The 13836-nt window shown below is 38.5% G+C and overlaps 1 protein-coding gene across 2 annotated transcripts; it reads right to left on the reverse strand.

Annotated features, from left to right (window-relative positions):
- Window positions 1-636: 636 nt before the first annotated feature.
- On the reverse strand, window positions 637-10778 carry LOC109433460 (cholinesterase 2-like). Of its 2 annotated transcripts, XM_062856425.1 has the most exons (5): window positions 10229-10778; window positions 10070-10155; window positions 5518-9994; window positions 4437-5464; window positions 637-4367 (listed from the first exon to the last, which is right to left on the reverse strand). In XM_062856425.1, exons 3-5 carry the CDS (start codon window positions 5986-5988, stop codon window positions 4172-4174), a joined length of 1695 nt encoding a protein of 564 aa, XP_062712409.1. In that variant the 5' UTR covers window positions 5989-9994; window positions 10070-10155; window positions 10229-10778; the 3' UTR covers window positions 637-4171. The 2 variants fall into 2 exon arrangements, with proteins under 2 accessions (XP_062712409.1, XP_019565427.3); XM_019709882.3 differs by having other exon boundaries at window positions 5518-10778.
- Window positions 10779-13836: the final 3058 nt, after the last annotated feature.

Here is a 13836-nt window from a genome sequence, read left to right on the forward strand (position 1 = left end):
CTAGTTCCGGGTTTTCTTCCGAAAGCGGCTATATATAAAATTGAACCAAACCCATTGCTTTTTTGATAACCTAATAAACTTTAGCAAGCAAATTGGCTCAGACTATTTAAGAGACTATCGGTAGTGTTCCTCATCCGGTTCCGGGCCGGAAGTGACACCAAACTCATGCATGCGATACCTCAAATCACGGCGTTTTAGGTAACATGATGAACAGTTGCAAGAAAATAGACGCAAGCCATATCAGTGTGTTACAGAACCAATCACGGGTGTCCCGCCAGAAATGGTCAAATGTAAAAGAGAACCAATACATGCGACATATCAATGACTTATTCAGTAACAAGATAAACGGTTAACTAACAAATAATCTCACACCATATTTAGGAGAACCGGTAGTGTTCCAGAACTGGTGACAAGACGAGTTACGCGTCGGAAGTGGTAAAATATAGAAGGGAACTAAACCATAGCGGCGTTTTTGATAATCTGATGAACGGTCAACAAGAAAATAGTCTCAGGCCACATCTAGAACTTGTAATAATATTTCGGAATCGGTTGCGGGTGTTCCATCGGAAGTGAATTAATAGAAGTGAAACAAAATCATGCATGCAATACATAAAATCGCGGCTTTTTCAAAAAAAAAAAAAAATACCGAACGGTTAGCAAGTAAATAGCCTCAAATCACATTAATTTTCGGCTTTTCAGGTAACGTGATGAACAGTTGACAAAAACATAGTCTAAGACCATATTTGAGACAACCGGAATCGGTTCCAGGTGTCCCGCCGGAAGTTGTCAAACGTAAAATTCAACAAAACCCTTGCAAGCTGCACATCAAATAGCGGAATTATAAAAGTGAACAAAATAAATGTCAAAGCGATGAATCAAATTGTGGCTTTTCTGATAGAATGTAAACGTTGGGTAAGATTGTAAGTGAAGAAATGGTCAATGTCTTCATATATGCAAGAGAACGAAATCGTGACCAAAGCTATCTCTTCAAATCACACCATTTCAGATTCCTGCGGTGTAAATGTATAGTAGGATGGATCAACGTTTTATGGAAATACATAATTTAATCACATCAACGTCATACAGTTTTTCAATCATCAAACTCATTATGCTTCTTAAACTGCGCATAATTTGGGTGCGACTGGTTGAGCCCTCACTCTTCTCATTGATTTTATTGGAAAATTTACATTTTTGCATTTTTCTCATAGGAAGGTCAAATTTTACATGAATCGTGTTACCAATGATAATAAAATATAGCCTAAAGTGAGCTGAAATAAACATTGGCGAAGATCACAAAGTGATCTGTGATTGTGAATAAAGTTAACCTTCTTCACGCATTAGCTGACGCTCACGCCGCTGCCGTAGTGGATGAAATGGGGTCATAATGACCCCAATACACGACTTGGCTTAAGGTGGTCAAGCAGTCAACTGAGAGATATGATATTTTTCTGCTCTGTTTTGTTGTTGAACATAACATCGGAATATGTATTATCAATAAGTTTCGAAAATCGATGATGGCTTTTCCATGTAAAGTGTTTTCAGGATTCAGGAACATTTTGGTTAACGTCGAAGAAAAGTTCATGAGTAAATATTCGACGAGAAAGGCCCTATCACCACTAGGTGGATTAATTTGTTTTTTTTAATAGTCCGTGGAAGAATTTTTAAGAAATCCCAAAAAGATTTTCGGAAAGAAATTTAAATATCTTATGCAAACCCCAGAACATGTTTTATAATGAATTCTTGGATGATCGTTTGATAGGAGTTTCCGAAAGAGTTTTCGGAGAGCAGAAATCTAGAAATGTCCCGAAAAATGGGTGGAGCCTCTTAGCCGTGCGGTTAGGGTCACCAAACTTCTAATCGCACCATGCTGTGGGGTGAGGGTTCGATTCCCGCTCCGTGCAATGAAACTTTTCGTGAGAATATTTTCTTCTCCGTATCCACTGGTGCATGATCCGTATGTCCGTTGTCTAGTGTTAAGTTTCGTTCATTCTGTCCAGCCTCTGGCTGAAGACGGTGTCCGTGTCTTTTTTTTTAACCTCTGATGGATTTTCAATAGAAATTCATGGAGGAATTTCTGTAGAAACTCATACATACATCTTTGGGTAACTTTTGGAGGAATCCCTAGTGGAATTTCTGGATCGATTGGATTAATTGCTGTGAGAGTTTCTGGTGTAACCCTAGTACAAATTTTTGAAAGAACTTTTGAAAGAATTTCTGAGAAAAATCTAGAGTAGGTTTTGAAGGCATCGCTGGAAGTTTTATTATAAGAATCTCTGGAGAACTTTCTAAATAAATGTCTAAAGAAATTTCTGAAGGAGTCTCTGAACGATTTTTTGAAGAAATCCCTGGAGGAATATCTGCGCAAATATATGAACAATTTCATGAATAAAATGGAGAAATTTTAGAAGTAAATCATGCCAGGTCTTTTGAAAAAAAATCTATGTGGAATTTGTGGAATAGGAGAAATATTCCCAAGTAACACACATGTCACAGAAGAGTCACGGCGGCGCAGGTTTTTGTTGTGCAGAAGTTACTGTGGCTTACTTCTAGCAAGCAAGTGTTTATTTGTTAGCAGTAAGTCGCAGTGACTTCTGCGCAACAAAAACCTGCGCTGCCGTGACTCTTCTGTGACAAGTGTGTTATTTGGGTTCAAATATATCCCTGAAAAAAATCCATGGAAGATTTTTTCAAATAAACTATGAAGGAATTTTTGGTCCAATACTACAATACTACAAATTTCCGAAAGATTTTTTTTAAGATTCATCAGAAGAATATCTGTAGAAATTTTTGGTACGTTGGCTGAAGTAATCTCCATAGATTCTCCAAACGTATTTTCAGGGAAATTCCTGAACGAATATCTAGAGGAAATTCGGAAGTAATCCCTGGGCTAGTTTCTCAAACAATTTCTGAAAGGATTTGTGATCAATATGGAGGAATTGGTGAAGCAATGCATGTCAGATTTCGTAGAAGAACTTTTTGTGACACTTCTGGAGGAACACATGGAAGATTTACTGTAATAATCTGTTACGTGATGATTTGATTTGAGAGCACAGCAGAATTGCAACAAAAGGTACTACTCGGCAAATACAGCATAACCAGTATCCACGCTTGATACGAATCTTCAAATTTCCGAAGGAACCCGTAGAGGAGTTTCTGAAGCAATTCGTGAAGAAATTACTAATCCTCGGAGACATTTTCAAAGGAATTCCTAAATGAGTTTCTGGACTTTCTGATTTTTTTTTTATTTTTGGACATTTTATGCAAATAACGTTATTTTTCCTCAAGACTTTGTTTTCATGAATTTAAACCGCTACCTTAAGCTACGTCAATAGCTATGTTTGATCCTGCTGTTAGGATATCAGGGATGATTTCAAAATATTCTTTTTTCTTGTTTTTTATTTGTGATACAACCCTATTTTTCTTGGAACTTAAAAAAACTACGACATTCAAAATAATGATGTGCAAAGACTTGTTAGGAATCGAGATCAATTCAACCTTCAGAACCACTGACGCAGCCACCTTCCTTCCGGGAAGCAGCTGTTCCCTTCAAATGTGTAGCACTTTGAAGCGGAAGCGCTTTGCATTTACCAACCTATTTACTTGCATAGTGACGGTGGAGAGGATAGATAGCTGACTGTAGGTAGTAGAGCTAGAGCTCACGGATATTCACCAGTAGTGAGTGGTGGCACGTGCTACTAGACTGAAGATCGTGATGGTGAAGCTCTTCGGGCGTGATAAATTTAATATGAGATAAATTTTACGACTGTGTACCGGTGCGGTGTGGTGTGGGCTTCCGACAACCGCGAACACTTTGAGCACCTGTAGCATCGAAATGGAATGTGAGTTTTAGTGATGCTGGTTGCTGCTGTTGCTACTGCTGTGGGGACTGCTGATATGGCATATTGACAGAATTCCAATGCAATTAGTCGCTAAATTTGACGAAAGTGGAAGTCGAGTTGACGGGTTTGGAAATTGGTCCTTTCGAAAGGAGATGCGGTTAAGTTTCAATTGTCTTGTATACTTGGGACAAAATCTACAGTTTATTCTCTTGACGTTTTAGAATCTAAATAATGAAATCAGACTAAATGAAAGATAATTGTTTGCGGGACAACGAGTTTAATCCTAAATTATTGTGACAATCAATCCACCGTTGAACGTTGGTCATCAGACCTCATCTCTGTTTGTTCTTCAGGACATCAAGATGTGAACATTCAAAATAGTAATAGCAATCATGAATTTGTTCCCAAATGTCCCGTAAATAATGATCATGATTGGTGAACTTGCAATCGGTTGCATTTTTTATGTGCATAATGTTCTCTCCCTCTTTCGTCGCAGTCTCCCAATGTAGGAGGTCTGATGATGGATTTCTGAAAAAATAAAGTTACTGTAGAATCTTTCCTGTTCACATACGTACTACTTAAAGTCTTGAAACTTACCCATTGTTCACAAAATTGGCCACGGCCTTCGCCAGCATTCTGTGAACAGTCCATTCTTCGCGGTAGTTTTCGGGATGTTCAACTGCTTCGCGGACATTGTAGGGCGTGAAAATGTAACCTAGATCATCTCCGTGGATAACCCCCGGTCGTGAGCTGTTCAACCTGTTTCGATAGAACTCGTGCTTGTACCAAGCAAATCTACCGTCGAAATCAAACCGATACCGATAGATTGGACTTTTTCTGTCAGGTGTCAGCACTTTGGATGTGTAGCTGTCAACAGGAAAAACCATGTTCGCATAGTTCGCAAGGTCTCGGAAGAACTGCGTCGTATCATTCACTAAACCGACTTCTGCCATGTGTTGCGCCATCGCACGAATAATTCCATCGATGTACTCCAGCAAACTTTTGTCATCCCTATTCGGGAAGTTCTCATCCCAGGAGAAGTAGTCCTTCGCATAGTCCAGCAGTAACATGAACTCGTTGGCAGTTGTTCCCACCAAAAGAGGGATATCGCTGCGAGTCGCATTCTGAGCGATTATCCGATGAGGTGAATCGCTGATGAACTGCCCGTCGGCTGCAGGTACGAAACAGGGAAACTGCATGGTGGCAAATACAGTTCCCAGCATACGGGAGGTATCGTTCAAGAAAAAGAATTCTCGGAAATCTCGGTTGATCAGCTGATCTCGGGTGGAAACCCCCAATTGTAGAAAGTAGTATTCGGCGTACTTGTTAGGTTCGTAAATGAATGCGTTCGGCATTAGAAAGGTTCCACTCAGGAGGATCGCTTGCTGAAACAATCCTGCGGATTGATCGGAGTACATATGGTAGTTGATGGACGAGGCACCAGCACTGTGACCCATTAAGGTCACCCGGTTTGGGTCACCACCGAAGTGGTATATGTATTTCCGAATCCAGAGAAGAGCGGAGTGTTGATCGAGTAAACCGTAGTTCCCAGATATGTTGAACTCCGGATATCGGAGGAACCCCAGAACGTCCAGTCGGTAATTTATGGTGACTATGATGATTCCCTGAAAAGGTGGGGCTGTGAGACTGAGCTTGAATTCGGCAAAGCAGAAGGTACATTTTCAATCAGAAGATCAACACCATGAACATCATAGCCAGCTGATCCTATGGTAAAACTTCCGCCGTGGATGAATACTAGCACTGGAAACAAAGCGTTGTCATCACCATCCTTCGGACTGTACACATTCAAGAACAGGCAATCTTCTTCTCCAAGCACTTTCGTTGGGTAGTTGATGTCATCCAACTGGGGACACACGCTCCCTTGGGCAGAATAGTTTTGATGACCTTGTGGCTCAAGCATCTTGGATGGCTCGAACCGTTCTGCGGTTCCATATCGAATTCCCAGATATTCACAGTAACTGAAGTTCTGGAAAGATCGTTTTTGAATGCCTGCGCCTGAACTGGTTTCCGAGAACTTGACAACACATTCCGATTCCACCGGCTGAACTACGCAGCTGAGAATTGCTGCAAGGAGTGATGCAACAAGTTGCATTCTACGAACTAGACGATCGATGACTGACGCCTCCATTAGAGCGAATCGGATTGATTGAATGGAAGTCCTATCGCTCTTTGTCGGAGACAAGCGCCAGTCAGTGGCGCTGTGCTATCAACGTCGGTTGGTAAACAATAATAAAACAGAGTTCATTGTGGGATGATTCAAAGCAATCACGATGGTGACGTCCTGGAATAGGTATAGTTTATTATCGAATTGTCACCTCAAATGTTTTGACATTCCACTAGAGATCTGCTGTTCTGTTACTGATAATCAGCTGTACCGGCTATTCCGAAATTCGTTTCTATTGGCGTCTTGGTTTTGTAGTTTTCTGGTGTTGTAGTCTCTAGCTATATTAATTTTCTGGTATGTTGGGCTTTAAGTCTTCTATTCAATCATCTGGTCAACTGGTATTCAGGTCTTTTGCTTTTCTGGTTTAATGGTTCAATTATCTTGGTTCTCCAAGTATTCTGTCATCTAATCTCTAGGTCTTTTGGTCTTCTAGTATTCAGTGATTGGTTTTCTGGTATAATGGTCTTCTAGTCTTCTGGTCTATTAGTTTTCTAAAATTTCGGTATTCTGATTTACTGGTTTTCTGATCTTCTGGCCTTCTGCTTATCTCCAAGGGATTCTTCAGAAGGAGTTCTTCCACAGACACTTTCAGAAATACTTCCAAAGTTTCCTTCAGCAATTTCTTTTGGGCTTCTTTAAGATATTCCCTCTGGAATTTCCCCAGAAATTTCTCCAAGAGTTAATTGAGGTAGATATCTGTTCGTTCCAACTGAAACTCCAGGGGAGATTTCTTCAGACACTCCTTTCTTAAATTCTCCTAAAGAATCCTTCCGAATGTTTAACAGAGATTTCTTTGGACTTCATCAAAACATCTGTCATGAATTACACTAGTTTACAGCATTTTTGAACTCGGTAAGCTGATGATCATTTTTGGTGTAGAATCATGCCCTGAGTTCGAAAACGCGAAAGAAAAAAATTACAGTAGAGCGGAAATTTTTTCGACTTTCCATACAAGGTTGGTGATTTAAAATCGATTTTTGTTCTATTTTTAAGCAAGGTCGCTCACTTCACACATCTCATTCTCCGTAATCAATGCTCCGATCGAGCTGAATTTTTTACTGTAACTCACCCACATATGATACGTTAAATAAACGTTGAAAAAGAATTTTTAAATTGTTTTTTTTTCTCATTGAAAAAAATACATTTCTTCATATTTTTTTGGAAATTTTGCTAAATTTTAAGGAGATCGCCCCAAAACTCTCCAATATCTTGATTTTCATCAAACTGATGCAAAACCTGCATTCAGATGACCGAATTATATTCAGCTTTTAATTTATGGAAAAAGATTTAAAATTGGTTGATCAAAACGCAAGATATTTGAATTTTATTAAATTCCATATTTTAAAAAGTTGTAAAACTCGATATTGAGCTAAAACTTAAAACGGTTCTACTTTAATTTTTTTAAAGCACGGTTTCGAAATCAGCGCTAAAATATGCTTCAAAAATTTTGGTCGTTGACAGAAGTTCACGACTTTCGTTTTATTTTGTAAACTAGTGTTATTTTAATGGATTCTTCAGCTAGTTTTTCAGAGAAAAACGTACAGGTATTTCTTGAAGAAGTCCCCCAGACACACTTGTTTTAGAGTCATTTGCTCGGCTGTTCCGTTTTCGGTAAAAGTTCAGATTACTGAAATTCAGCACAGTTTACCGAACGTTCGATAATGTTTTGACAAACCTTGGTAATCTGAACTTTTACCGAAAATAGAACAGCTGAACACGGTAGTTTATTTTAAATGTGGAGATTTGTTCGAGAATCGCACTAGGTTGATTCAATTGTAAACTCCCACAGGAATATGCCTAGGAATGTCTTCAGTTATTCTTTCCATTATTATTGACTTTTTTTATTATGGGGAAATTCAGCCCGAGGCTGGTTCATCCCCGTTATTCTTTCCAGATGAATGCAGGATCATGCAGGAATTTCTCCAAGAATTCTAGCGTTATTTGTTTCATCAGTTCAGGCAAGAATTCCTCCAGAGATTCCTGCAGAAGCTTAAACAGACAATTCTACCGAACTTTTTACATGCAATTTCGACAGAAATTTCACTGGTATTTCTCCTAAAAACAACTTTTAAGTTATTAATGGATTCTTTTAAAAAATCACCCCATGAATTTATTCAGAAATAATTCATAAGAATTTCTACAAGAACTCCTTTAGAAATATCTCAAGAGTTTATACTTGGAATTTTTACAGAAGCTTATCTAGGCGTTTCTCTAAGAATTTGTACATGAATTCTTTCAACAATAAGTGCACAGATTGCTCTAGGAGTACATTCAAAAAATCATCCAAGACTTTTCAATAACAGATTCTTGCAGGATTTTTTTTTTTTTAATTTGATATAGTTATTTCTTCACGCGTTTCCCTAAGGTTTACTCCAGATATTTCTCCAGGAATTTTCCCTGAAATTCTTTCTGGAGTTTCCTCACAAATTTCCATGGGATTTCTTCGGATATTTCCTGAGATTTTCGCAAGAATACTAGCAAAAATTTGTGCCAAATTTTTTTTTTTAATTTTTTTTCAGAAATTCCTGCTTGTATTTCTTCTGAAATTACTTTATAGATAGCTTCAAATGTATCTCAAGAAACTTCTTCAGAATTTTCAGATTCCAGGACAAAAACTCCTGAAGCAATTTCGAATGTTATTTTTTTTCTGGAAAAACTCCAAACTGGAGATGCCTGTGAAAATACTTGAAGAAGTTCCTCAGGATATCTCCCAAATTCCCAGGAGGAAAACTGATGATAAGTTTTTGTAGGAACTCTGGAAGTAATTGCAAGGAATAAATGCTCGAGAATTTTTGAGAGATTCCCGGAAAAAACCATGAAGGAATTAGTGAAGAAATTTCTCAAAAATGCCTGCAGAAATTTCAGATAAATGTACTGGTGGAATTTGTAAAGAAATCCCTCAAGGAATTTTTGAGGGAAACTCCTGGAGAAAACTCTGATTATATTCGTGGAAGAATACCTTTAAAAATGCTTGAAGAAATACATAAACCAATACATGCACGAATTTCTAAAATTTCGTAAAAAATCCCTGAGGAAACCCCGGGAGAAATTACTGAAGAAGCCCGTGGACTACTATCAAGATAATTTTTTTTGAGAAATGCCTTGAGGAGCTCACGAAGAAGACCGAAGCAAAACTTCATGGAGGAATTCGTAAAAGAATCTCTGGAAAAATGTTTAAAGAAATACATGGACAGGAATGACTTCTAAAGGAATACCTGGAAGAATCTTTGGAGTATTACTTGCTGAAACCATTCTAGGGGATCCTGCGAAAAAAATCCCTATGTAATAATTCAGGATTTTTTTTTTTTTTGATAAATCCTTTAAAAAACAATAACAGAATTTATGGCAGTGTCGCTTAAAGTTTTTTTTTTTATTTTTTATTTCTGTGTATTTTAACCTAAGCTTATTCTACACTTGTCGCTGGAGATAATCGTGGAGAAAATATTAAATAAGTGCATGGAAAGGAATACATTCCAAAAAGTTTCTCGGAGAAAACTTGTCACCGCTCCGCAGAGGGCGCATGAGACTCGGAGACAAAAAAAAAGTAGTAAAAAAGAAGAGTTGCTTTGGGCATTGGTCCCCCGACCCAATGACTTGACCCATAGCAAAAATCTGGTTTGATAAAAGGCGGAACCACACGCTTAGTTAAACGAGCCATCCCAGACAAAAAAGAAATTTCAGTTTCCCAGAGAAAAAATGGTATGATCATATGAAGTGTACTTACGTATATTGTTGGACTTATCCTAATCTTAGCCTACGGTTGGTTGTTATGTTGAGTGTAGTGTTCGTGTCCGCGTGTATCCCACGGCGACAGCATATCTCGGTCTGTCCGGACAGTTGAAGAGGGGAAACACCACCGGCGCCATGCCGGCAACCCCGCTGCTTGGCACGCCCATGGCGCGATCACCACCACGACACCACCTATTCATGGTACAAAGCACCACCATGATGTTGGATCCAAAGAAAAGGCCTAAACAGGCATCAAAGAACACAAATTAAATCTCTGGTTCACTTTTTTGGGCTAGTAGGCTAGCTTAAGCCTTACCGATCTCGAAGAATTCTACTCTACTCCCTAATACACATAACTGATCTTGGAGTACTCATGTTGTTGTTGGAAATTTCTGCTACGCTCTAAGGAGTGAGAAAACAATAGCACTTTTGTGTAAACCACATATTACTATTTTGCACCACTGCACCAACTTACATCGGTCAGACCCGAACTCTATTCACAATAAAACTTTCAATTTTTACACGCGCGCGGTCTGCTTGGTAGTTAACCGATAACTGATGGCTCTCGTTGATCCTCACAATTATTTTATTAGTATCAGAGATGAGTGTGATGAGTGGTACTTAATTGAGTGGTGCTCAAGATCGATCAGTCTAGCTGATAACGGGAGATCATCCTCGATCTTACCAGAGAGTGAGGGTATGCTTAGGGTTCCTAATACCGGTGCGTGGGTTTTATGGTGAACTAAGTTAGGTGATGTCGGGTTGAATTTAAGTGATGTTGAAGCAGCTTGCGCCCAGCGGAGCATACAAGGGGCATGCGGCGCGATCGACCGACAATTTGCAACGATCGATCCGATGATCATGTTGTGTTGTTCGTGTTGTATCAGTGTGATGATTTGACATGGCAATATATAACTGAAACTCCTATTTTGGTTGGCGAGGCTGGGAGCTTCATAATCGACTCAGTACGCGAGAGCAATGATTATGTACCATAGCCATCAAACCAAAGGAGCAGGTTACAAACTTTAAAAAGTTTTTGCTAAACTCGTACAATGAATTTCTACAAGCTTGCCCTTGTATCGATAATTACAGAAAAAAATCGGAAAAAAATAAAACATGTAGGGGTTTCCCAGAATAATTCCTAATTAGGCCGATGCAAATATTTAATTTGTTTTATGTCACCCCCCCCCCCCCTTCAAAAATCTCAAAATATTGAAGGGGCAAAAAAAAACATGGCGTCTCATGACTCCATTTTCAATAGACAATTTTTTTACAAGCAACTATTTTTCAATAGTTAAAAAATATTTTTTCAATAGTTGGTAAAAATTCCAATTTTTCAATAGTTTTTTTTCATTTGTTCCTTATTTATTTTTGTCCCCCCCTCGTACCTGATAAGAGGTCTCGGACATAATAGAAAAATAATATTTGCATCGGCCTTATGCGCAATATTGAAGTCCTTTCCTTGAGGGAGTACTATCATACGGGGCTCTGAAATTTGGAATTATTGAGAACTAGTTTGGACTTTACCATGGCAGCACCGGTTATGGTTTTCTGTTTGTGGTGTCAAGGACTTGTTTTTTTTACGTCCTCTGGTCTTCTGGTTGTCTGATCTTCCAATTTTCGTTTCAATGGTATTTTGGTCTATCGTTTTTTTTGGGATTCTAATTTCCTGGTTTTTTGATTCACTGGTTTTCTGGAATTATGGTTCTCTGTCCTTCTGGTCTTTTGATTTACTGGTCTTCTGGTTTTCTGGTTTACTGGTCTTGTAGTGCTTTGGTCTTCTGGTCCTCGGTCTTATGATTTTGTCATCAGGTATTCAGAACTTTTGGTCTTCTGCTCTTCAGGTCCTTTGGTATTCTGGTTTTTGTTTAAAATGAATATAGCTTTCTGGTCTTCTGGTTTTTGTTTCAATGGACTTCTGGTCTCTCGGTTCGCTCGTATTCAATTTTTATGGTCATCTGGTTCATTCTGGTCATATGGTTCATTCTGGTTTTCTGGTCTGGGTATCTGGTCTTCTGGTGTTTTAATGTACATGTGTTATGGTTTTCAGGTCTTTCAATTTATGTTTTCCTGTTTTTTTTTAATCTTCTGGTTTTCTAGTCCTATGGTTTTCTGGTCGTCGGTCCTCGGTTTTTTAGTCTGTTATCACCTGGTCTTCAAAACTTTTGATCCTCGGTTTTTCAGGTCCTTTGATCTTCTGTTTTTTGTTTCAATGATCTTATGGAGTTCTAGTCATTGATTTTCGAGTATGTCGATTGACTGGTCTTCTGGAAATCGGGTTTTCTGGGATTCTGATCTTTTGATTCACTGGTCTTCTAAAATTCTGGTTTTCGGGTCTTCGTGTCTTTTGATTTACTGATCATCTTGTTTTCTGCTCTTCGGGTCTTCTATTCACTTGCTCTTCTTGTCCTCCCAGGTAATAATTTGAAGCTGTACAAACGTTTCTCTTCAACTACTTTAAATTAGCCTTCATTTGAACAAAAGCTGAACACAATAGGTACAATCCTTTATTCAGCTCATAAACATCTAATTTTGGCGATTTTATTCAACCTTTAGCTGATTTGAGGTTCATTGGAAGGCTGATTTAAGACTTAATATGCGCTTAATCAATAATCAATTAAATTTTTATTTGTGTAAAAATAAAATGAAAACACTTTTGTGAGCCTATTTTAATCATAAGCTGTGTCTATTTTCAAAAGAGATGTTTAGGAATGCAAAATTAATCTGTGGGAAACCTGGGAATTGAACTCTTTTCTCCTGAGTTATAGTCACTCACCTTAGTACCTAAACCACACACAATTGTATACATATCCTCGAAAACAAGCGCATTACTTGTTGTGTCTGAATAGTCAAGAACATATCCAGTCTACACACAATCACATATGATGTTGAATAAGATACTAAAGTGGAGGCGATAAGCGTACACTTTACACGCGGTTAAATGAAAGCATGTCCGCATATAGCCTCCACTTTAGCATCCTATTTAACATCATATAAGACTTCGTGTTTGTTGGGTAAGTTGAACTAAGTCTGTATTGAAGCTGAAGAAGCAATAAGGACTTCAAGAAAACCATGCTTGGGTCAGCTGTCAAAAATATTTGATTAAAGGTTGAACAACAGATGATTAATTGTGCATGTTGGTGTATGTTGTGGTGTATGTATGGTGTATGAAGGGCCCATATAGCCGAGGCGGTAAACGCACGGGTATTCAGCATGACCATGCTGAGGGTGACGGGTTCGATTCCCGGTCGGTCCAGGATTTTTTCGTAAAGGAAATTTCCTTGACTTCCTTGGGCAGAGAGTATCTTCGTGCCTGCCACACGATATACGCATCCAAAATGGTCATTGGCAGAAGAAGCTCTCAGTTAATAACTGTGGAAGTGCTCATAGAACACTAAGCTGAGAAGCAGGCTTTGTTCCAATGAGGACGTTACGCCAAGAAGAGAGAGAGAGAGAGAGAGAGTTGGTGTATGTTTTAAAACTGGTTACCAAGATGAAAAATATTCTATTCAATTTGATATTCAGCCATCTATGTATTGCTGATTAAAGAGGTTGATCAAGCTATACCTCAGACCAATATTCAGCTGTCATTGTGTTCAGTGATTGACATCATTAAACATTGATTGATTTGTCTTTATTTAAGAGACTTTCAGCCCTTGCCTGGATGATCATTAAACAGCGATTGTTCAGCTAATACTCTCACTTTTCAGCATTTATTGTTACTTGGGTTGGTCTTATGGATTTCTAGTCCTTTGTCATTAGGTCTTCTCTAGGGTCTTCGATTCATCAGGTCCTCTTGGGCTTCTAATTTTCTAATTCTTTGGTTTTTGTTTCAATGGAGTTAAAATTTACTGGTCTTCTAGTCTTTCGATTGACCGGTATTCTAGAATTCTGGTGTTGTTTTGATTTACTGGTCTACTGGGAATCAGGCTCTCTGTTTTCCAGATCTTTCATGAAGTTATCTGGCCTTCTGGTATTCTGTTCTTCTAGTGATCTGTTTTTCTGGTTATCTGACCTTCTGGTTTTCTTCTTTCGATTTATTAGTTCTCTGATCTTCAAATATTTTGGTCTTCTGTTCCTTGG

The sequence above is a fragment of the Aedes albopictus genome, chromosome 3, assembly GCF_035046485.1.
Source record: "Aedes albopictus strain Foshan chromosome 3, AalbF5, whole genome shotgun sequence".
NCBI classification, from domain to species: domain Eukaryota; kingdom Metazoa; phylum Arthropoda; class Insecta; order Diptera; family Culicidae; genus Aedes; species Aedes albopictus.